The sequence below is a fragment of the Sinohyriopsis cumingii genome, chromosome 9, assembly GCF_028554795.1.
Source record: "Sinohyriopsis cumingii isolate HCF-2022 chromosome 9, ASM2855479v2, whole genome shotgun sequence".
NCBI lineage: Eukaryota > Metazoa > Mollusca > Bivalvia > Unionida > Unionidae > Sinohyriopsis > Sinohyriopsis cumingii.
In genome coordinates, this window is record NC_142969.1 from 115,578,307 (window position 1) to 115,603,999 (window position 25,693).

A 25,693-nucleotide genomic window follows, 5' to 3' on the forward strand; every position below is an offset into this window, starting at 1 on the left:
TCCCCCAGGCTTTTGTGTGCTCACGGAACACTGTTTGATTGAAGCCGTCAGGCAGTGGTACTAAGACTAGTCCCTAACTGTCTAAATGGAGGGCTTGATGGCGAGTGGGAATAGACCCAACACACACTCGACCTATTCAGTCGCTACTACTTAGCTGCATTTAGGTATGTATGAGTGGGAATGGACCCATCACACACTCTTATGTTGGTACTGAATTTTCAGTAGTATTAAGGGCGTGCACTGCACGCTATTTATTTTGGTGTCTGGCCGTGGCAAGGGAGGATTAGGTGGAAAGGTGGCTCCAAGATCAGAGGTCGGTGCTCCTAGACTTCAGGGTATCAGGTCTAAATTGTCGTCCTACACAATTTGGAAAAAAAACTCTGTACTGTTTTGAGTTAAGAATTAAGATTTAAGAATTTAGCTTAGGTGACGGTTTTTAATAAAGTTTGCCACCGTGTGTGGCTGGTCCTGATGGTCTTGGACTTTTGAGACCACCTTATATGAAGGTTTCTGCTACTAATTTGGTGTCTTTCCTAAAGTTGTTCATAGTTTTGCTACTTTGTGTAGCGGGCCCCGATGGTCTTGGGTGTTGGACCACCTTATATGCTCTAATTTTGGGGGCCTAGAATTTCTCGTGGTATATATATATATATATATATATATATATATATATATATATATATATATATATATATATATATATATATATATATATATATATATATATATATATATATATATATATATATATATATTACTGTCACCTCTTGCTACAGTATTATCAGAGGTGTTAGTGGTGTTACGTGCATGCTAGGTTTGTCAAGTATTGTTAAGAGAAAGTGGAAAAAGACTAGTTATATTGAAAGGGAGTAATCATAAATATTTTTTAAAAATTATTTTTGTTTTTGTTTTTATATATATATTTATTTGTATTTTATTTGTTTAGATTTTTTAAGTGTTATTTTCATTTTCAGGCTAAGTCTATTTGATTAAGACAGATATCTTTGCCGAATTTCTCGGGTCGCTAGGACGGGTCAAAGACATCTGATTTTATTTTTCCCCTAAATTTGAGTTTCGTAGCCTGAATACTAGTTATGTGATGTTCATTTTCAGGCTAAGACTATTTGATTAAGACAGATATCTTTGCCGAATTTCTCGGGTCGCTAGGACGGGTCAAAGACATCTGATTTTATTTTTCCCCTAAATCTGAGTTTCGTAGCCTGAATACTAGTTATGTGATGTTCATTTTCAGGCTAAGTCTATATGATTAAGACAGATATCTTTGCCGAATTACTCAAACAATTCAAAGTCATCTGATCTTATTGGTCCTTACATTTGGTTTGTTAGGCAGGCTCCTAGTTGATAATATTTGGATTTTGGAATTTTGGTTTTATGTTTTGTTTTGTAACCCAGATTCATGTATAAAGTTAAATATATTTATATATGTGAGATTGAGGTTAGGGTTGTTATTCATGAAAAATGATGGGTATGTTTCAGCAGAGCCAATCTTATTTAGCTCTATTTTTAGTTTAGTTCTTTCTTTCTTTAGTTTATGGCAGGTGTTGAATATATGTGTTAGGTCTTCTGGAACCCGGCAGTGGTAGCAGTTTGGGTTGTGGGGTTGGGGTCATATGTATTGCCTAAAGCTGCTGGCCAATTTGGATTTTCCTGTGTAAATTCTATTTATTATCCTCTGATTGTTATTATTCACTTTTTGGTGGTTTCGTAGATATGGTGATGTTTTTGATGATGGAGTATAGTTTTCTACCTGTAGCAATTTGGTTCCAGTTTTCTTGCCATATCCTATTGATATAATTTTTGGTTATACTTATTAATTCACTGACACTGTAGTGGAGGTTAGTATAAGTTGGGTCATGTAGTTTTTGCTTCGTCAGCTAATTGATTTCCTTTGACGTCAGTGTGGGATGGTATCCACATGAAGTCAACTATTGGATGGTTATTATTAAGATCTTTAATTGACAGATTAGTTCGTTTAAGGAAATTTTCTCTTGAGTCGGTGCTATTGTTGAGGATAGATGAGATGACGATTAGTGAGTCACTTAATATTGCTGCTTTTTTATATTAGTTTTTTTAATCCATCTTAGGGCTTCCATGATGGCCCAGAATTCAGCTGTGTAGATGGAGTGATGATCCGGTAGTCTATTTCCCATTATAATGTTCAATTCAGGGATTACTACTGTTCCTGTTGTTCGGAAAGGGGGGGGGGGTCTGCTATTTTATTTTGACTGAATTATGGTATTTAGTCATTATTTATATTGTGGAAATTGATTTTATCTTATGCTCCTGTTCATTTTTGTTGCCAAGTTTAGTTAATTGTTTGTTGATTGATGGTTTGATGTTTGTCCATTGCATTGTGTCATAGTTTTAGTGATTTCAGCCTGGAAGTTGGCTATTGGTAATCGTCCAGTTAGTTGATGTACGTGTTTCCCTGCAGGTACGTTGGGAACTAATTTATTGCTGAATAGTTTATTACATTTATTGATGGCTACCTGGGTGGGGTGTGAATTGGGATGGGTTGATAATCTAGCTGCGTATTTTAAGGTTAACTCCTGCCTTCTTAAGCGCAGTGGTAATTCTCCAGTTAGAATTTGGATTTCAGCTAGGGATACAGATGGCAGAGTGCCTGTGCATATTATTAGTGTTTTTATTTGAATCGAGTCTAATTTCTTAAGCTCTATATGAGGTGCCGAGTTATATATCTGACACCCGTATTCTAAGTTAGATCTTATTAACGACCTGTGTAGTGTTAATAGAGTTTCCTGGTTTGATCCCCATGTGGTCCCTTTAAGGTTTTTATGTAAGTTTAGATCCTTATTACAACTGTTAGCTAGTTGGTCTATATGATGTCCCCAGTTTAAATGTTCGTCATAGTACATACCTAGAAATCTAGCAACTTTAACAAATTTAATGATTTTATTTTGTATGGTAAGTTTAGGGTATTTTAATTTCATTTTGATGTTTGGGGGAGAATAGGACTGCAATGGTGTTTTCGTGAGATAGTTTGAACCCCCATTTATCTGCCCATTTCCCTATTTTTTTAAAGACTATTTTGGATTTCACTGATAACTGTGTGACCTTTAGGGATTCCTGATTCTACTGTCGTCCGCAAATTGTGACATTTCAATTCGGTTAGAAGTTAGATTCAGATCGAGGTCATTTATCATGATGTTGAAGAGTGTATGGCTGAGTACGCTCCCTTGCGGAGTACCGTTTTCTAGTGAGCATAGTTCAGAACAAGTGTGCCCCCACTCTAGTTATTATTTTGAGGTTGGTTATAAAGTTTTCGTTAAAGTTGAACATTTTTCCGGTGATTCCAAAATGATTTAGTTTGGCTTTCAGTCCTTTAGTCCAGACGAGGTCAAAAGCCTTTTCAATATCTAGGGATACTGCTATTAAATTTCTGTCTGCTTTGCGGTGGGAGGTTAATGCTACTTTGATTACCGCTTCTAATCTTATGAGTTGATACGTACTGGACCTTCTATTTCTAAATCCACATTGATTTTCAAAGAGTAGATTGTTACTTTCCAAGTGGTATTTAAGCGGTTTGTTATAATTGTCTCCATAATTTCACAGATATCGTTAGTTAGGGAAATGGGTCTATACGAATTAATAACATTTGGGTCTTTTCCTTGTTTAGGAATTGGGATTACTATGGCGTGTTTTCATTTATCAGTTAGTTTACCTACAGCCAGATTTGATTAAATAGCTTTAGTATAGAGTTGGTAATGTTTTCAGGCAGTTGTTTGTATATAATACAACCTATTTGATCTTCCCCTGGTGAGGTTTCATTTTTAAATCTTAAGGCTATTTCCCACTCATATAAGGATATTTCACAATTTATATTGGATTCCTTTGTCCCTAGGTCTTTAAAGAGGTGTGAGTGGGTTTTCTTTCTTTTACTTTATCCCTATGTTGTTGAAAGGCTGGTGGGTGCCTGGGTGGTTAAGGTTACTACTCATTGCAGTAAAGAGGCAGGCGAGTTTGTCTGGCTTTTCCTTGTTTGTGGTGGTACCTGTTATTTTTTTGGGGGGGAGGTGTTTACTGTTTTTCCTTTCAGTGACAAACGCTTGACTTTATATTTGTCAAGAACGGACGTGAAGGAAAACATTCCTTACACTCACTTTACATATTATCTACTATCCACACAGAATGGAAGAAAAACTACTATATACAATCTGCAAACCCCAAATCTACTATCCACACACGGGAAGAGGAAAATAAACCATATCTACTATCAACGCAGGGGAAGGAGCAAAAAACATTAACTACTATCCACACGCGGGAAGAGGAAAAGAAAACCCCAAATATGCTATCTACACACAGGAAGGAGAAAAAAAACACCCAAATCTAATAAACACACAACGTACGTGCATGCATACAAACCCCAAAACTATACTATCCACACAAAGTACGCACACGCATACAAACACACACTCTACTATTCACATAACGTACACGCACGCATAGAAACCCCAAATATACTATCCACGTACGGGAAGAGAAAAATAACAAACTAAAAATCTACTATCCACACACGGGAAGAGATTAAAAAAATAAACCATTATCTACTATCCACACACAGGAAGAGAAAATTAACAAACCCCAAATCTACTATCCACACACGGGCAGAGGAAAAAACAAACACATTATCTACTATCCACACACGGGAAGAGGAAAACACAAACCCCAAATATACTATCTACACACGGGAAGAGGAAAACACAAACCCCAAATATACTATCCACACACTGGAAGGAGAAAGGATAACCAAATATACACTATCAACACAAAGTGAAGAAATAACCCATTATATATATATATATATATATATATATATATATATATATATATATATATATATATATATATATATATATATATATATATATATATATATATATATATATATATATATATAATCAACACAGATTGAAGAAAATAGCCCATTATATACTATCAACACAGAGTGAAGAAGAAAAGGTTTTTCTGAAAGCACCTAAGGTCTCACCTACAATGACCAACTCTACCAAACACCCACACCCACACCCACACACATACTCCAATACCCATTTAACCCGTTCCTTTATGGCGTCAGTGTGTGATTTTAGAAAAAACTCAAGACACAAAATGATGGATGAACATCCCTTCCATTTTCATTCTAGCTATAAAAAAATGGCACAATGGGATAGACAGAGGTGAAAGTGCATATATTCATGCAGTGTAAATAATATATATAAAAACCCAGACCATCCTTATTATAAAATGTCAATACCAAGACACACTTACTTTTTCATTGGGGACTATTCTCTTGAGAAGTTAGTATGAAATTTCACATCAGGGTCAACACATCGGCTCAAATAGTCAATTTTTCCATTTCCATCTCTTCACTGGCACACGTTCTTCCTCATCATCTATTTAGTCTGGAGTGTTTTGAGAGATGGGAAGACAGACTTAACATTACATTGGAGAGAGAAAGAAAGAATGGTAAAGATAAAAACAACAAGAGTAGGACATCAAGTTGGTTATGTTTTTTTTCCAGCAGTATAGCACAAAAATAATTAAGAAAACCATACATTCTATGTGAAATACGTTCGTTGTTTACATTCATTCATCAATTCCACAAAAAGGTAGTGTGATATTTATTGTCGCCTGACTGCTTAACATTTGCTTATCATATCCCACATTTAAAATATGTCCTGTGTTTCGCAGCACACGCTACAAACAATGTTGCAAAGTTTTCACAAATCTAAGGGCGGGAAACAAATAATAAAAAAGCAGCACTCGTTTTGTCGTATGGATATACTTCACTCCCTAGGTCGTGCAGTATTCCATCCGAAAAACTCGTTCATATTTTCCCATACAAATGCAGTAACCTATAAATACTACTAACGTTCACGTTAAAAGTAAACATATATTTTCTGTGTAATTAAATTTAAAGCAATTTTTGCCTCAATTTTATTAAAAATTTAATTTCAATCTTTTAAATTCGTATGTGGCCAACTCAAATTTACACTGATTTTATCACTTAATTTCTGCTATTATTTTTAATTTGTACTTATATTTAAGAGAATATAATCTTCGAATTTTCGAGTTTCTCACAAATATGTATTGAATCAGCGTATTAGCATTATTACACACTATCTAACCGTATTAATGAACTTCAATAATTGTATTCATTGTTATGAATCAGGGGTCCGTCTGAACACATCGTTGTTTTGAATCAGGGGTCTGTCTGAACACAATGTTGGTTTGAATCAGGGGTCCGTCTGAACACATTGTTGTTTTGAATCAGGGGTTTGTCTGAACACATTGTTGTGAATCAGGGTCTGTCTGAACACATTGCTGTGAATCAAGGGTGTGTGAAAACATTTTTATGAATCAAAGTATATCTGAACACATTTTTGTTTTGAATCAGGGGTCTGTCTGAACACATTGTTATGCATCAGGGTCTGTCTGAAATAATTGTTATAAATCAAGGGTCTGTCTGGACACATTGTTATGAATCAAAGGTCAGTCTGAACACATGGTTATGAATCAAGGGTCAGTCGGAACACATTGTTTTGAATCAAGGGTCAGTCGGAACACCTTGTTTTGAATCAAGGGTCAGTCGGAAAACCTTGTTTTGAATCAAGGGTCAGTCGTAACACCTTGTTTTGAATCAAGGGTCAGTCGTAACACCTTGTTTTGAATCAAGGGTCAGTCGTAACACCTTGTTTTGAATCAAGGGTCAGTCGGAACACCTTGTTTTGAATCAAGGGTCAGTCGTAACACCTTGTTTTGAATCAAGGGTCAGTCGTAACACCTTGTTTTGAATCAAGGGTCAGTCGTAACACCTTGTTTTGAATCAAGGGTCAGTCGTAACACCTTGTTTTGAATCAAGGGTCAGTCGTAACACCTTGTTTTGAATCAAGGGTCAGTCGTAACACCTTGTTTTGAATCAAGGGTCAGTCGTAACACCTTGTTTTGAATCAAGGGTCAGTCGTAACACCTTGTTTTGAATCAAGGGTCAGTCGTAACACCTTGTTTTGAATCAAGGGTCAGTCGTAACACCTTGTTACCCTGTACAAGAGAAATAAGATTGAAAGTGAATTTATTACTAATATATAATGTACTGTCAACGTAAGTAGAGTGTGCTTCCTTAAAGCTTCCTTTCAAGAAAACAGTATCCTGGCAAAGGTGTGTATTTTTGCAAACGTTGCTTTTGTCTCCGTACAATGTATTCTAGACGGCTTGAAGATGACGTTAAGCCAAAAGCCCAGATGGTAACGTTAAGCCAAAAGCCCAAATGATAAAGTTATGCCGAAGGCCCAGATGATAATGTGAAGCCAAAAGCTCGGATTTTAACGTTATGTCGAAGGCCCAGATAATAAAGCTAATCCAAAAGCCCAGATGATAACGTTAGCCATAGGCCAAGATGATAACGTAATGCCGAAGGCCCAGCTGGTAGAGTTCATCCAAAAGCCCAAATAAGAACGTTAAGCCGAAGGCCAAGATAATAAAGTTAATCAAAAGGCCCAGAAAATAACGTTAAGTCAAAGGCCCAGATAATAAATGTACGCCAAAGGACCAGATGATAACGTTATGCCGAAGGCCCAGAAAATAACGTTAAGTCAAAGGCCCAGATAATAAATGTACGCCAAAGGACCAGATGATAACGTTATGCCAAAGGCTCAGAAAATAAAGTTAAGCTGCCTCATAGGTGAAAGAACCCGTCAGACCTGGAAAACAACCAATGATCATCTTACAGTTTGAAACCTGTATCGAGCCAATGAGGAAGTTCAAAGTGAATGCATGAACCAATCAATAGCTTTTTGGCTCTGCGCGTGATCAAAGTATAGACAACCTTCTGTTAAAGCATTAAATGCTCTTACCACGCTCATGATATAGTAGCCAAAATGACAAGTATCTTCCCCAGGGATGATGATAATAAATTATTAATATTTGTTACTTGTAATTTTGTTTATTTTTCCTTAAAGTACCTTTGATTCTATTTTCAGTTCTTTGATTGCATCATCGTGATATGCTCCTTTGTGCTGGACCTCGTGTTCATCAAAGGTCTGACGTCGTACCATATAGAGGACTTCGTGTTCATACTGACGTTCTTGTTACCATGGAGAGTCATCCGGGTAGCTAACAGTGAGTGACTTTTTATACAAGCTCTCCATGATGATTGATGTTGTGTTTGTTTTCTGTGAGAAAAATATGAATATCACAAGACACAGCTCTCATAATTTCATTTGGTGTATATCGGTCGTCACATTTTTATTCATTGGTTGTTGTTCTCCATTCATTCTTTTTCTATTTTCCTTCGTCATTTACTAGTTTCTTCCTTTCTTCCGTTTTCCTTATGTTTCGTTTTTTTTTATATAGCTGTCACCTCCTATTTTGTTTATTTTCTTCTTTTCTTTTAAACATTTTATTCCATCCTTACTTTAAGTTGCCCCCTCTCTTTCATCTATTTTTTTTTTTGGTTGCTTTTTTCTTTCTTTAATATTTCTCTTTCTATGTTACTTTCAATTTCGTAATTACTGTCTGCTTTCCTTTACAGGATCGTGCCTTATATAAGCAATAGTACATTGTCATCCTTCATTTTATATATACAAAGTTTTCATGGACGATTGTTTGGTGATCATGGGGTAGTCGGTTATTTGCGAAAATATCGGGAACTACATTATCCAACAGCGAAGCAGTAATATAGTTTTTCCACATGGAGTATCAAAAATGGATTTTCTGCATGATAATAATATAAAATCATATCGGTTTATTTGGCGATTTATTTGGAAAGTACTAAAATTTTTACCAGATAATTTCAGTGATTTTTATGATTACATCCATACTCCATTTGTTTTAACAATGTGTCAGTTCCACTTGTTTCGCCAATGTGTCGATTCCACTTAATTTGCCAATGTGTGAATTCCACCTTTTTTTTCTTTACCAAGGTGTCAATTTTACTTGTTTTACCAAAGTGTCAACTCCACCTTCAGAACAGAGAATGACACAAAGTTCAACTCACATAATAATCCACGGTGCTCAGTTTCAGTCTTTTCGAAAATGTTAAATAAGATACTGTATTATTTCGTAAACCCAGTCTGAAGCTTAAAATTGTATCCCTCACTGAAAACCAAAAATCTTATTTACACCGTTCAATAATCGCTCTGCGATGAAAAACTAATTAATTGGTTTCAATTGTTCTTGGTTCACTTCTTATGCCGCTTTTAAATTCCAAGCAATGAAGAATTAACGTTTTTCTTTTTAATCTGTACCTTCAGATGATTATTTAGTTTCTTTCCCGATCTTTGATTCCAAAATTATATAACATTTATCTCCTAAAACACACACGAAGATATATATATATATATATATATATATATATATATATATATATATATATATATATATATATATATATATATATATATATATATATATATATATATATATATATATATATATATATATATATATATATATATATATATATATATATATATATATATATATATAATTTCAACATTCAATTTCGACCACAGATCTTGAACTAAACCAAACCACACTCACACTGGAGCAAAGGTCAGTCCATTTTTTCTGCCTATACCGCCCTCCTCCTAGTAGAAAAAACAAGCTGGCTGACTCTCTCTTTTTGGAGCAGTTTCCGATTCTGCTGGAGTATGGAAATTCGATAGGTGGCAACCTGGTTATTCCTGGAGATTTCAACTTTCACTTTGACTGTCCCGGAAACCCAAATACATCAAAACTCATAGATTCCATTAATGTTTTCAACCTCAAACAGTCAGTTAACCAACCCACCCATAAACATGGTCACATTTTAGACTGGATTCTTCATAGACCTGATGATAACATTCTACGGTCCTACCTGATATCCCATGACCAGGGCCGGCGCTACCATACAGGCAAACTAGGCAGCCGCCTAGGGCGCTGATTTCAGGGGGCGCATTTGTTAATTTTTTTATTGTTTATAAATTTTGAAATTGATATTTTCCTTTGGGAGGGGGGGGGGCGCCAGAATCTAACCTTGCCTACGGCGCCAGATAGTCTGTCCGGGTCTGGCGCCGGCCCTGCCCATGACCTTGCATCAGATCATCTCTGCATTATATGCCATCGTGACGTATCGGTCCCTAACCCTGCATCTTTAGCTGCTACTAAGAGAAACCTCCGTATGATAAATAGAACCAAACTAATGCACGACATCCAAGCTAACCTAAAAACTTGCTTACCTCCTACCGCAGAACAACTCGATAACTGTCTGCGTTCATTGCTTGACAAACATGCCCCAGCTACCAAGTGCAGAGTATCAGTTCAAAAGTGTTCTCCATGGCATAGCAGTGTTAGGGACCAGCTTCGCACTGCTAAAAGAGACCGCCGTAAAGCTGAGAGGCTCTGCCTTTCCACCAGACTCACTATTCATAAGCAAGTCTATGAAGTCGCTAAGAAGAATGTCACAAATATAGTCCATGCAGCGAAATCAGCCCACTACACTACTAAGATCATGGAATGTTCCAGCTGCAAAGAGCTCTTCGAGATTACTAATAAGCTAATATCAAGGAACAAATCAACACCACTTCCAACTACCTTCTCTCCAGTCGACCTTTCGAACATGTTTGCAAATTTCTTGCGTGACAAAGTACAAACCATTAGAGATAAGATTGACACCACAATTTCAATTTACTCGTCGTCACCATACAGTTGGGATACAGAATTACAGCGGCAACCATTAGCAGCATTTGAATCTCTCTCTATGGATTTCGTACGTACAATCGTGATGAAGAGTGCACCAAAGTCACGTGAACCTGATCCAATTCCAACATTACTGCTGCTTGAGTGCTTAGATCCAGTATTGCCTTCACTAACTGATGGTATTAATACCTCTCTCTCATCCGGGGAATTCCCATCATTTTTCAAAACTGCCATTGTAAAGCCACTGCTGAAGAAACCAACACTCGACCATAACGATTTAAAGAACTACCGCCCAGTTTCTAATATCCAATTCATATCAAAAATATTAGGAAAGATTGTTCTATCCCAGTTTGTATCTCATCTAAATTCAAACAGTCTTTTTACAATGCACAATCTGCATATCGTCCTTGCCACAGTACTGAAACTACTCTTCTAAAAGTAGTTAATGACATTCTCTCTGCGTTGGATAGCGGAAAGATTACAGTCCTGTATTTGGCATTCATGATACAGCCTTGCTATGGTTCAAGTCCTACTTGGTCAACAGGATACAAATTGTATATGCAAATGGAATACACTCCAGCCCAGTTGATCTATGTTGTGGTGTTCCACAAGGGTCTGTTCTTGGACCTGTTCTCTTAATTCTTTACACTCAGTCGCTCTTAAGTGTCATAGATCATCATCAAGTGTCTCACCAATTGTACGCTGATGACACCCAAATATACAAATCTAGCCACCCAACTGAAGTTGATGCTACCATCCAAGGTGTAGAGAGGTGCATTTCTGATGTAAAATCATGGATGACATGTAACAAGCTGCAGATGAATGATGATAAAACTGAGGCCATTCTGATCACAACACAAAGACTTTCTCATTCACATCCTTTACCTCAAACAATAAATATCAGCAACGCCAACATTAAATTCACACAATCAGTACGAAACCTAGGTGTTATTCTGGACAGTACTCTCACATTGCACCAACATGTCATGAACATATGCAAGGCTGCATATCTCGAGCTGAGACGCATCAGCTCAATTCGCAAATATCTTTCAGTTGATGCCACTAAAACACTTGTGTGTTCATTAGTACTTTCAAGACTGGACTATTGTAACTCAATTCTGTCTGGTTCATCTCAATATCTACTCCAGAAACTTCAAAAAGTTCAAAACACAGCTGCTCGGATCATACTTAGAGTACCACGATCAGAGCATACCTCCCCGTTGCTCTGTACCCTACACTGGCTATCCATTCGATCCAGAATCAAACACAAAATTTGTGCTATATTTCACTGTCGGACTCTAGTCCAACATACCTATCCGACCTCACTCATGTGTACACACCAGCAAGATACTTACGCTCCTCCTCTGACAATCGTATACTCATTATTCCCACTATGAAAACAATGTCATATGGACAGCATTCTTTTGCATACCAGGGCCCAGCAACGTGGAATGAATTGTCCACTGAACTTAGACACAAAGACACAGTGATCTCATTCAAGAGTGCTCTCAAAACTCACTTATTTCGACTGTAAGAACAATCTTAAAGACCTAATAATGTTTCCTACCTTAAATATTCTCAGCCTGTTTTTATTTTTATTTTTTAATGTTTTTCTAATTTCATGGTGTTTGTTTTTGTGCTAATATTATTATGTTTTTTATCTTATAGGTGTTATCTAATGTTGTAAAGTGCTTAGAGCTTTTAAAGATTAGGCGCTATACAGTCCTCATCATTTTTATTATTATTAGTATATATATATATATATATATATATATATATATATATATATATATATATATATATATATATATATATATATATATATATATATATATATATATATATATATATATATATATATATATATATATATGTATATATATATATATAGTATTTATGTATGTATTTATTTACAAATACAATAGATCTAAATATATATATAAATAAATATATATATATATATATATATATATATATATATATATATATATATATATATATATATATATATATATATATATATATATACTGTTACAACTCTCTGATTTTCAAGTAAGTAACAGAAAAGAGCGAAAATAAATAGTTTCGTAAATTCAAGAAATAATGTGATTCCCTAGAATATAAAGTGAGCATTTAAAAGGAACTTACTGCATTGTGAATTAAATCCTTAATAGTTCTAACGGTTATATCTCAAGTCCAAAAGTATAGAGCATTCTGAATGAATTTCAGTGGTGTTTCGAATTAATTCCAATCTTGAATGTACTGATGTATCAATAGCCTTGAATATTATTTATGTGCTATCAGTCTTGATGTATCACAATGATATAACCCATAATGTCTCGAAATCAATTCACAATTATCCCAAAATAGTGATTTAGTCTGAAATTATTATATAGCACTTTGTAATTCCGATGAATAATTTAAATAAATCCTCTAAAATATCACAAGAAACACAACTTAAAGACTGATTCCATTACAGATAGGCATACATAATTCGGATGTAAACAACCTTTATATAAAAACGTAAGACACAATATGAGGACTGGGATGAGAGTCAAAAGTACACTTCGGGAGCATTGTAAGTTGTCAACAAGATCCAGTCTTATTCTTAAATGTAGGTAAAGAAAATGACAAATAACAGGTAGACATGGAATTCCCAAGTGGAACACCAATGTTCGGAACGCAAATCCGAGTAAACATCTTTACATAGAAATAATAATTTTCTTAAAATATAATCTACAATCATATACCAAAATTAGCAATGTAATATGTTGTTTATACAATGAACATTTCAATCTATAATCATGAGCAAAAAGTACATACACCTCATCCAATTGCGGCAGAATTTCTGGATCATGCAATGTTGAGAGATTTACTAGAAATTAGTAAAAATGTTGACATTGGTGATCCCAAATAAAAACTCTGTAACTTTAACAGCATTTTCGAAGCAAAATATTTGTAGAATGATATGTGAAATTCAGGAACAATAAAGGTTATATGTCTGTTTGCTTTGTAATTTTTTTTTATTGATAGAATTCCTAAACAAATCAATTCATGTGTGTCATTTTTCTTTCGACCAAATTAGTGGTGTTAGTGAGAGAGAACGCGCGATGTTATTACCGGTAACCCGGTCAAAATGATCTATATGAAAGATGTGCAAGCCTTCGCACAGTAATTACAATTTACGAATGTTATTAAGCCGATGTTGATCATTGTATTCTTTGCCCATTACAGTTTGTCATCTAAAGGATTTTCAGATACTTATGTTAAGTTTTGTACAATTCAACAAATAACTTGTTTTACTAGAATACAAAATGAAAATTTGAAAAGAACTTACAGTATTATGAACTAAATCCAAATAGTATTAAAATTTTTATCTCAAGTTCAAGAGTTTCGAGTGTTCCGAACGAATTCCAGTGGTGTTCCGAATGAATTCACATCCTGAAAGTGGTAATATACCAAATGCCTGGAATAATGTTGATGTTATAACAGCATCGACCCACCATAATGATATAATCTAATCTGTCCTTGAATGAACTCACAATAGTCCCTAAATAGTCATTTAGTCTGAAATTATTAATGAGCACTTTGTAATTCCAGTGACTAATTTAAATAACTAAATCCTCTAAAATAGTAACTGAAATACAATTAAAATGTATTCCACTTAGACTGATGTTAATATATGGAATACAAAATTTATGTTTTCTTCTGCCTTATATATAAAACAAAGACATAATAACAGAACCGGGGTGAGATTCATTTTCCCATTAAATTCATAAACAAGATCCCTTTTAGAAACTTCCAGGGGAAAAAAGCCACATTTGTTGTTGTTGAGTTTAATTATAGTGGCGTGCGCACAATTGTGCATGTGCCACTTTAAAAAGCCACATACACATGTTTACCTCGAAGTAATAAACACAAGAATAAGCTATTCAATATGTTTATAAGAAAATACATTAGTCAGCTATGCCCAACTCCTACCCTCAGTTATGGACAAACGAAAATCAAAATACAAATTAAATATGCATACTACTTAGAGAAAGATAAATAATCGTCCTGAGTGATATGTCGGTGTGTGTAGTAATTAAATTGCGTTCGTGAACATATCAATAATTGTATATTTCTTGAAATTACAGTAACAGATCCATCGATAATGTATACATTTTACACAGTTTTGAAAATATGACCATTATAAATTTGACTTTCTTCAAAACTGGTTTAAAACGTGCTGAAAGGAACGCTTGATAATTAATACCTTGTCGGACATGGAAATTATTATTATTATTATTATTATTATTATTATTATTATTATTATCTTTTTATTTAGGTCTTCTCGTGTCGGTAAGGGACCATGAACACTTTCACGTGAAACTGATCTACAAGCAAAAGAAGACGGCCATATCTCAGCTCAGGCAAAATAAAATTAAAGAAACGGCATTGGAGGTACTAATATGCTTTGCATATGCCACCACTAATAAGGATGATGTATATAGTGCCACCCATTTCTATCAGTCTTTCCATACATTCTGTTAAAACTTTATTTTCAAACAGAATTGATCAGTGGCTAAGAATTTGTACTCATCATCTGAATCCTGATTCCCACTTTAGAGGAGGCAATTTTTCTACTTGCTTCTGTGTGGTATAACCTTAACAGTGTTGCTCCGCCTTAAAACGTCTAACCATACCAAACAAGCCAAACGCTCTAACACACCTGTGAATAAAATGTGCTTTTTGATTGGTTAAACTGAACTTTTGTCAAATCCATGAGATACTGCTGTTGATGTCGATACCACTGTGGTGTCAAGACCCTCTGTGATTTAGTGCTTTGGAGAATATAGTGTTTGCATTCGTCTCATGTATATATAGGCCAGTTTTTAAGATACTGCAGTTGGATATTCATGTTTCATAAATAAATTACTGGTCTTACCGTCCCTTTCTCTCTCTCTCTCTCTCTCTCTCTCTCTCTCTCTCTCTCTCTCTCTCTCTCTCTCTCTCATTAACCGTGGAAGCGATCAATTTCGTTTTGTATTTGTGGGCATTAAATATCAACAAAATTAAATCCAATATAAAACAAAAAATTATCATAAATTGGCTATTAAGATAAACGGTGTCATCCACACAATATTATCCTATGACAGCGCCGTCAGCTCAAAACCACGAAATGTTATCCCAGGCCAGCACCAATCAATTCGAGGCCAAGAAATGTTAACCCATGATATCGCCGGTCAACGCAAAATCACGAATCGTTATTCTAGAAGAGTGTCGTCAACTCAGAACACAGAAATGTTATCCTAGGACAGAGCCGGTCACCACTAAACCACAAAGTGTTATCCCGACTGCATTGATGATTTTCCATTATGTTCATTACTGTTTACCCATTGACAAGATCCAAGATAAAGCGAATAGTTACAATAATCAATTTCCATGTCCCTAATTTTTTTTATTGCATTTTTTACAGAATTATATCGAAAAATTAGAGAAAATTCTAGAATCTGAAGGAATTAGTCAGTGGAAAATACAGCGACTGAAAGGTGGGTGTTATCTTTTTTTACTATTCCGATAATCGATTATTAACTTGCGTTTTATGTGTGTGTATGTGTGTGTGCGTGCGTGTGTGCGTGCGTGTGAGTCATTCGGATTTTTAATGTAGCTCTAACAGTTTTGCAGTCATTTCGCTACGATGTCTGCAGTGTGGCAGTTTATGGCGATGTCTAGCACTGGGGCATTATACCACAGACATCTAGCATTATGTTCCGCCCAGTCACATTATCCTGACACCAGGCTGACCAGTCATAACACTAACCTCTTAATCCAGAGCGCCAAACAAAAGTGCAACTTTTATAAGGTTTTGGTATGATTCGAACCAGCGACCTCCCGTATCCGAGGTGGATGCTTTAAACGGAGCAGACAAAATGCGTTTGCTCTTGCCATATATATAACAATACAATATTGAATAGTCGTGTGAATGTTGGGAAAGTCTACGAAAAAAATAGCTTATTTTCGAGTTTCTATTGTCTTTGGATATGGCTTTTGAGTGTCAGAGGCATGTGGCAATGGATTATATATTTTCAGTGTTTGTACTTTTAACTCATTGTCCTAGATATTGCACGAATCAAGCACAGTGGTAATATTTATACATTTAAGGAAGATTGGATTTCTCTCACACGGTAGTTTACTACCAACTCTCAGTAAGTTATTGCCAACTATCAGTAAGTTACTACCAACTATCAATAAGTTACTACCAACTATCAGTAAGCTACTACTAACAACTATCAGTAAGTTATTACCAGCTGTCAGTAAGTTATAATTAAAACCAAACACAATTTGTCTTTATCATCAAGTAGACGCACATGAAGAAATATATTCAACGACGTCATTTCACAAACAATTTTATAACATTATTATACATACATACATACATACATACATACATACATACATACATACATACATACATACATACATACATACATACATAGAAATATGTCATCAAAGTCAGATATGCAACACATTTTGTGACCAGATACTTTAATAAGACATTGTTTATTTCAGCTGTTTTCATGAGGGCAGGATGTCCTAAATTCAACGTCTTAGGATCGTTTGCCTCTCTTGCACTTGGATCTGTGATGGATGGTTTAGAAGCCCTGGGCAGATCTGAACACGAAAACAACAATGACACAAAAGATTTAATTTTATCTTCACCAATAACAAAATCAGAGACTATAGGTTTCTTTGAAACATCGCCTCGTAGAAAATCGGTGGCCTCGCTACCTACCCCAACAACTGTCCGATTGACGGAATTTCTACTTCCCAAAAAGGACCAGTTCAAATCGAGCCCGCCTCCTCGCAGGGCAACTCTGGAAACCACGTTTTCCTTTCCGTCCGATTCCGAAGAAAACCAAAGCCCCACTGACCAAGAAAAAATGTACGCTGGCATGGCTTTGAAGCCCAGAATAACTGTCAGCGAGGCTTAGAACAACATGACCACCTTAAGTCTTTCATTGTTTTTTTTTTCTTCATCTTTTTGTGTTTTCGTTATGTTAATGGAGAGTTGATGGACACCGTTATTTTCAGTGTATTTTTTATTTTACATTATCTTTACACTCAGGATAGGACAAACGTTCAATATAATGTGCACGTATTGACCCAACATTGTGTTATCGATTGTTGTAGAAGGATCGTTGAAAAAAAGTGAATGCAACATAGATATCCTTTCTGTGTGTTGATGTTTGTGTATTAATGTTTATCTCTGCGTTAATGTTTGTATGATACAAATTTCCCAATGCAAAGGACGGATCTTTTATTTGGTTTAATAAGTACATGCATTGTGAATTTGTAGCGAATTTGTAATAATCCATGAGTCATTGCCAAGACGACTAATTATTCGTATGCACTTTTATATTCTAGCAAATAAAAATGTTTGTAAAAAAATGCAATAATAGTGTCTTTTGATGAGGTTAATACGTGACTTTGTCAACATTATCAACGTAGTATTCACCGAGGCCAAAGACAAAGTTTAACGTTATGTTGGCTTGGTCCACCTCGGTCAAAGACAAAGTTTGACGTTATGTTGGCTTGGTCCACCTAGGCCAAAGACAAAGTTTGACGTTATGTTGGCTTGGTCCACCTCGGTCAAAGACAAAGTTTGACGTTATGTTGGCTTGGTCCACCTAGGCCAACGACAAAGTTTGACGTTATGTTGGCTTGGTCCACCTCGGTCAAAGACAAAGCTTGACGTTATGTTGGCTTGGTCTACCTAGGCCAAAGACAAAGTTTGACGTTATGTTGGCTTGGTCCACCTAGGTCAAAGACAAAGTTTGACGTTATGTTGGCTTGGTCCATCTAGGCCAAAGTCAAAGTTTGACGTTATGTTGGCTTGGTCCACCTAGGCCAAATACAAAGTTTGACGTTATGTTGGCTTGGTCCACCTAGGCCAAAGACAAAGTTTGACGTTATGTTGGCTTGGTCCACCTCGGTCAAAGTCAAAGTTTGACGTTATGTTGGCTTGGTCCACCTAGGCCAAATACAAAGTTTGACGTTATGTTGGCTTGGTCCATCTAGGCCAAAGTCAAAGTTTGACGTTATGTTGGCTTGGTCCACCTAGGCCAAATACAAAGTTTGACGTTATGTTGGCTTGGTCCACCTAGGCCAAAGACAAAGTTTGACGTTATGTTGGCTTGGTCCACCTCGGTCAAAGTCAAAGTTTGACGTTATGTTGGCTTGGTCCACCTAGGCCAAATACAATGTTTGACGTTATGTTGGCTTGGTCCACCTAGGCCAAAGACAAAGTTTGACGTTATGTTGGCTTGGTCCACCTCGGTCAAAGTCAAAGTTTGACGTTATGTTGGCTTGGTCCACCTAGGCCAAATACAAAGTTTGACGTTATGTTCGTTTGGTCCATGGAGGCTAAAGCTGTTATGCATATTGTGTAGGTCAGATTCATAAAGCCAGTTTAAAACTTCAAACACTATATCACATACTTAGTGGGGATCATAGACAATAAAATGTGCTTTTATTGCGTATAAAATACAACAAGAAATTGCAGAGGGCAAATGGTGAATAAAACTGTTGGTTTTTTTTATCTATCATGAATCCTTCCTAATAAGATCAAGTTATGTGTCTACATTATTTAATGAGGGATGTTTTCAGTTTGTGTTGGATGCACTCTCATTGACCATGCTTGACACAATCTTAAATCTGTTCTTGGATACTTAGGCCGATTGTTTGTTCGGCGAAATTAGAAAAATTGAAGAATCTGGCTAGATAACTAAGATATAATCAATTCAGCGATATTTATAGAATTAGGGTAGGTATAACATGATTTTTTTTAAAAGGTGAAACCGTAGACTTGTTCATTTATCGCAAGAGGAATTACAAGTTAACTTTGTGTAATTTGTTTTTATTTTATGCCCATTTGTGTAATTTGTTATTAGTTTCAAGCCCATTGCACATTTGTGTAAGTTGGTATTATTTTTGTATGCCCATTTGTGCAATTCGGATATTTTTGATGCTCATTTGTGCAATTTGTAATTATATTTGATGCCCATCACCCATTTGTGCAATTTGTCATTTTTTTATGCCCATTGCCCACTTGTATCAGTTCTTGATGCTGATTTGTCATTTTTCTAATTATGTCTTTCCTTGTAAAATTTGTTAGACTTTTAATCAAGGCAATTGACGGATTTATTTAAGTCTCATCATTGCTAAATTTGCGAATAATCGAATATTAGTTTATCTATTCTTCATTCAACTCAGAATACACTGAATATAAATTGTAATTGTTTTGATATGCTTTTGCAACTGTTTTGGAGGGAATATGTGTATCTTTTCTTAATTGGATGCAAAATTTACCAAAGGTAATGTCAAGAACTATAGTTAACAAATGAACATTTTCGTTATAGAAAATACCCAACCTATATAATGCCTGACATACACGAATCGGAAAAGCTTCAAGGGCTGATGCAAATCGTGGAACAGAACGTGGATTTCGCTATTTAGTGCGAATTTCCTGTAATTGTGAGCTACGCGTATGGGGTTTGTTATTAAGTATGAATGCTCCGTAATTGTGGAGTTACCTGTGTGGCGTTTGTTATTTAGTGCGAATGTTCTGCTTTTGGGGTTTGTTTTGTCGTGCGAAATTTTTGTTATTTTGAAACTACACGTGGTGTTTGCTATTTCATGCTAAAGTTTAGTTATTCTGAAACTACACGTGGGGTTTGTTATTTCGTGCAAAGTCTTTTGACTTAAGTCTTAGTAAAGCTTTCAAATGCGAAAAAGACCAATAACGGTGTATGAACTTATTTGTTCGAACTTAGAGGTTGACCACATGTATTGCTATATGTGGATGTTTCCTCATAATTGCGGATATTTAGACGGATGAATCAGAGGTACATTTTGCTCCCAAATTCGAACTAAAATTTCTAAACCAACCATTTCTTTCGAATTAAGCAACTATTGCATTGTCCCTTTACAAAATGAGTGATTATATTTCACTACAATGCAGACTGGAAGGAAAATTTATAGAAGAATCAAACAAATCTATTGATATCTCGATGTTTTGTGTTACGTCCACCGATTTCGTTGTTGATTGTGTTACGTCCACCGATTTTCTTGTTGATTGTGTTACGTCCACCGACTTCTTTATTGATTTGCCGTAAATGATATTATTCCATAATAGCGGATAAAGGTAACGTAATAACCAATGTTTAAATATTGTACTGAGTTAAGTTTCATGCAAATGGGCTCAGCTCATGCTGTAGGAAACATCTCAAGCTTTGGTCTGAATTTGAGATTGTAAGAAAACCCATTTTATTCTCTAATTAATTATTATAAAATTAAGAAAACGGTCATGATATCTAATAAATTATTTTTAAAAAATAGCCGCACAAAGATTTCGTCTGAATTTGAGAGTGTAAGAAAATGTGTCTTACTCTTTGGTTCATGATTATAATATTAAGAAAACCCGTCTTATCTTCTGATTATTGATTATAAAATTAAGAAAACCCGTCTTATCTTCTGATTATTGATTATAAAATTAAGAAAACCCGTCTTATCTTCTGATTATCAAATATAAAATTAAGAAAACCCATCTTATCTTCTGATTATCAAATATAAAATTAAGATGACCCGTCTTATCTTCTATGTATTGATTACAATATTAAGAAACCCGTCTTATCTTCTGATTATTGATTATAAAATAAAGATAACTCGTGTCATCTTCTGATTATTGATTATAAAATTATGAAAACCCGTCTTATCTTCTGGTTATCAAATATAAAATTAAGATAACCCGTCTTATCTTCTATGCATTGATTACAATATTAAGAAACCCGTCTTATCTTCTATGCATTGATTACAATATTAAGAAACCCGTCTTATCTTCTGATTATTAAATATAAATTAAGAAAAACCAGTCTTATCTTCTGATTTATTGATAATAAAAGTAAGAAAACCTGTCTTATCTTCTGATTTATTGATAATAAATGTAAGAAAACCCGTCTTATCTTCTGATTATTGATTATAAAAGTAAGAAAAGCCGTCTTATTTTCTATTATTAAATATAAATTAAGATAACCCGTCTTATCTACTATGTATTAATTATAATATTAGGAAAATCCCTCTTAACTTCTGATTATTGACTATAAAAGTAAGAAAAACCGTCTTATCTTCTGATTATTGATTATAAAAGTAATAAACCTGTCTTAATTTCTGATTATTATAAAAGTAAGAAAAACCGTCTTTTTTTTTTAATATGGATTATAAAATTAAGAAAACCCGTCTTATCTTCTAATCATTGATTATAAAAGTAAGAAAACCCGTTTTATCTTCTGATTATTGATTATGAAATTTAAAAAACCCGTCTTATCTTCTATTTATTGACTATAAAAATCGGAAAACCCGTCTTCTGATTATTATTTCAAAAGTAACAAAACCCGTCTTATTTTCTTATTATGGATCATACAACTAAGAAAACCCGTGTTATCTTCTAATCATTGATTATAAAATTAAGAAACCGTCTTATCTTCTGATTATTGATTATACAAATAAGGAAATCCGTTTTATCTTCTGATTAATGATTATAAAAGTAATAAAACCCGTCTTATCTTCTGATTATTGATTATAAAAGTAAGAAAATTGAGAAAACCCGTCTTGTCTTCTGATTATTGATAAGAAAAATTAAGAAAACTCGTCTTATCTTCTGATTATTGACTATAAAATTAGAAAACCCGTCGTATCTTCTGATTATTGATTTTAAAACTAAGAAAACCAGTCTTCTCTTCTGATTTATTAATTATAAAAGTAAGAAAAACAGTCTTATATTCTGAATATTTATTATAAAATTAAGAAAACCCGTCTTATCGTCTGATTGTTGGTTACACTGGACAACAAATTTTTACAAAAGTCATGTTACTGAAATAAAATTAGTCAATTCTTATCAATTTTTATGTGCTGAACACGAATATGACAGTCAAATTGCAAAATTGGCTCCAGTTTTTTTGTAATCTGCAAGAAATAATTGTTTACATAACGAAATGCATTCCAATAGTAAAAGGTCAACTGTAATAGCCTACCTATAAAAAATCAAGTCATTGACTACATCTTAGATTTCTTCGCCTGTCTCTTGTACAGCTGTTCGGGAGCATCTCTGAGGAGTGTCCAGCAGTAGTCAGCCAGCATTGTAGTGGACCATTTTCCCTGGTATCTTTGTTCCATTGTTGCGATATCTTGATGAAAACGTTCGCCGTGTTGATCACTAACAATACCACAGTTGCTAGGAAAGAAATCCAAATGGGAATGAAGGAAGTGAATCTTTAGAGACATATTGCAGCCAAGTTTCTTATACTTCATCAACATGTCTTCTACTAGTTCCTTATAGTTTTCTGCCCTAACATTTCCGAGGAAGTTTGTAGAAACTAGGCGAAAAGCATTCCATGCTTGTTTCGCGTCACCTTCCAGCAAGTTGTTGAACCGGTCGTCTTTGAAAAGCTCTCGAATCTGAGGACCCACAAAAACTCCCTCTTTAATCTTTGCTTCGCTGAGTCGAGGGAATTTTTCATGCAGGTATCGGAATGCTGGCAAAGTCCGGTCAATGGCTTTCACGAAGTTCTTCATCAAACCTAGTTTGATGTGAAGGGGTGGTAGCAAGATTTTCTGAGCCTCAACCAGAGCTGGGTGTTGGATATTCTTCTCTCCAATGGCTACATTCTGCCTGTGAGTCCATTCCTTCCTCATGTAGTGCATTTCCCTTGCTCGGCTATCCCACTCGCATAAGAAACACATGTATTTTGTATATCCTTGCTGCAGTCCCATTAAAAGGGCAACTACCTTCAAATCACCACAGAGGTGCCAGCTGTACTTGTTATACTCAATGGAATTCAGTAGCTGCCTTAAGTTATCGTATGTCTCTTTCATGTGGACAGCATACGCTACTGGAATAGATGGAAGAATGTTTCCATTGTGCAAAAGCACAGCCTTGAGACTCAGTTTCGAAGAGTCCACAAATAGTCTCCATTCTTGTGGGTCATGAGTGATTTTTAAAGCATTCATGAGGCCCTCAATATCGGAACAGAATATCAGATTACTTTCCTTTCTGAAGAAAGGCTCCAATTGCTGGTGGCGCTTTCGATATGCAGTAATTGTGACATCTTCTTCTAGAAGATTCCATTGTTGGAGTCTTGATCCTAGCAATTCTGCCTTGTTCTTTGATAAGTCCAAATCACGAATCAGGTCATTTAGTTCTTCCTGTGTTATTCTGTGTGGGGTTGATGATGCACCACAGTGAAAATCTGGATCACTGCATGCTGATGGACCAGGAGAAGAACAGGTTGACTCACCTTTGTCTTCGTCAGATGAATCAAGAGAATATTCTGCTGGAGGTTCTGGAATAGGAAGTCCCTCACCATGTGGAACTGGTCTCAATGCAGACGGAATGTTTGGGTAGACTATTCTCGACTTCTTTCGCTTCGTTATTCCGCCGGAAAGAGGAGGAACCAAGCAGAAGTAACAGTCATTTAGGTGGTTGCTTGGCTCTCTCCACACCATTGGGACTGCAAACGGCATTGATGACCTTTTGCAATTCAGCCACTGTGAAAGCTGTGTTGTACATGTAGCACAGCATATATGCGGAGCCCAAGGCTTGTCTTGGTCACCAACCTTGCATCCGAAGTAAAGATGATATGCCTTCTTCACTTGAGAATTGATACTTTTCTTCTGGTTGGCAAATGTCACTTCCCCACAAATATAGCAAAAATTGTCCGCGGTATTAACACACTTTCGAGGCATTACTGTTCTTTATTGTACGTAAATGGATAAAATAATAAGTTTTATGTAACAGTAGCTTGAACTGTCTCGCACAACGTCTAAAATATTTTAAATGCTGAACCTATCTGATTGGGCTTTATATAGTACACTGCTTACGTCAGCTTCAGCAGCCGCCTGGCATTAGTATAATAGGCCTACACATGTATAGTACACTGCTGACGTCAACTTACTTCAGCAGCCGCATGGCATTAGTATTGTATTGCATCAGAAAATGATGCAATCAACTGTGGATGATGTGAGCATGATGGTATTATGCAATGTTACATCATTATTCCGGATGCTGCTGCAGTCCTACTGGAGAAATTTACACAGTGAAACATAGAAAATGAGGTATATGAATATCTTCAAAACGAGAGCCAATACAAATTTTTCACGGTTATATTCGTGTTCGGCACACCAAAATACTACAGATTAGGGCCTTTTCAAGTCAGTAATGATTTCACTGTTGACCAGTGTTATTAAAGTAAGTAAACCCATCTTATCGTCTGATTATTAATTATGAAAGTTAGAAAACCCGTCTTATCTTCTGATTATTGTTCATAAAATTAAATTGAGAAAACCCGTCTTGTCTTCTGATTATTGATTAGAAAATTAAGAAAACCCGTCTTAAATATCTGATTATTAATTATAAAACTAAGAAACCCCGTCTTCTCTTCTGATTTATTGATTATAAAAGTAAGAAAAATCGTCTTATCTTCTGATTATTTATTATAAAATTAAGAAAACCCGTCTTATCTTCTCATTATTGATTATAAAAGACCATTAACCAAGCAAAGATTTCGTCTGAATTTGAAATTACAATACAATTTGTTTTTGTTTTTTTTTCTCTCTCTCTCTCTGATTAATGACTATAAATTAAGAAAACCCTTCCGATACTCTGATTAAAATTAGAAAAACCTGTTGTTATGACTTTAAGGTCTTAAACTGAGTAACAAGAAAGATTGACAACCCACGAGTTTTGTATAATTTAAAATATTAATCTATTTTCCTAACATCCTAAACGTTCTATCAATTCCAATAGTTCCAAGAAATCTGAACACTTTCAAAGTATTCCGAATGATGATTGTATTGTCCTGATATACCAACCATACGAAAGAATCACTATATTATAATTCCACATCTCTTTAGACCGCTCCTATGGCCTAATGCATGAAGC

General features: G+C 35.2%; 1 protein-coding gene across 2 annotated transcripts in view; it reads left to right on the top strand.

Moving 5' to 3' along the window:
- The window catches only part of LOC149792513 (uncharacterized), a 121,346-nt gene extending 101,577 nt beyond the window's left edge, over positions 1–19,769 (top strand). For both annotated transcript variants that reach the window (XM_089971130.1, XM_089971131.1), the window contains 4 exons: positions 8,019–8,157; positions 15,044–15,159; positions 16,175–16,247; positions 17,269–19,769. In XM_089971130.1, the coding sequence (XP_089827256.1) occupies positions 8,019–8,157; positions 15,044–15,159; positions 16,175–16,247; positions 17,269–17,690 (750 nt within the window). In that variant the 3' untranslated portion in view covers positions 17,691–19,769. The remainder of the gene's footprint in view (positions 1–8,018; positions 8,158–15,043; positions 15,160–16,174; positions 16,248–17,268) is intronic.
- Positions 19,770–25,693: the final 5,924 nt, after the last annotated feature.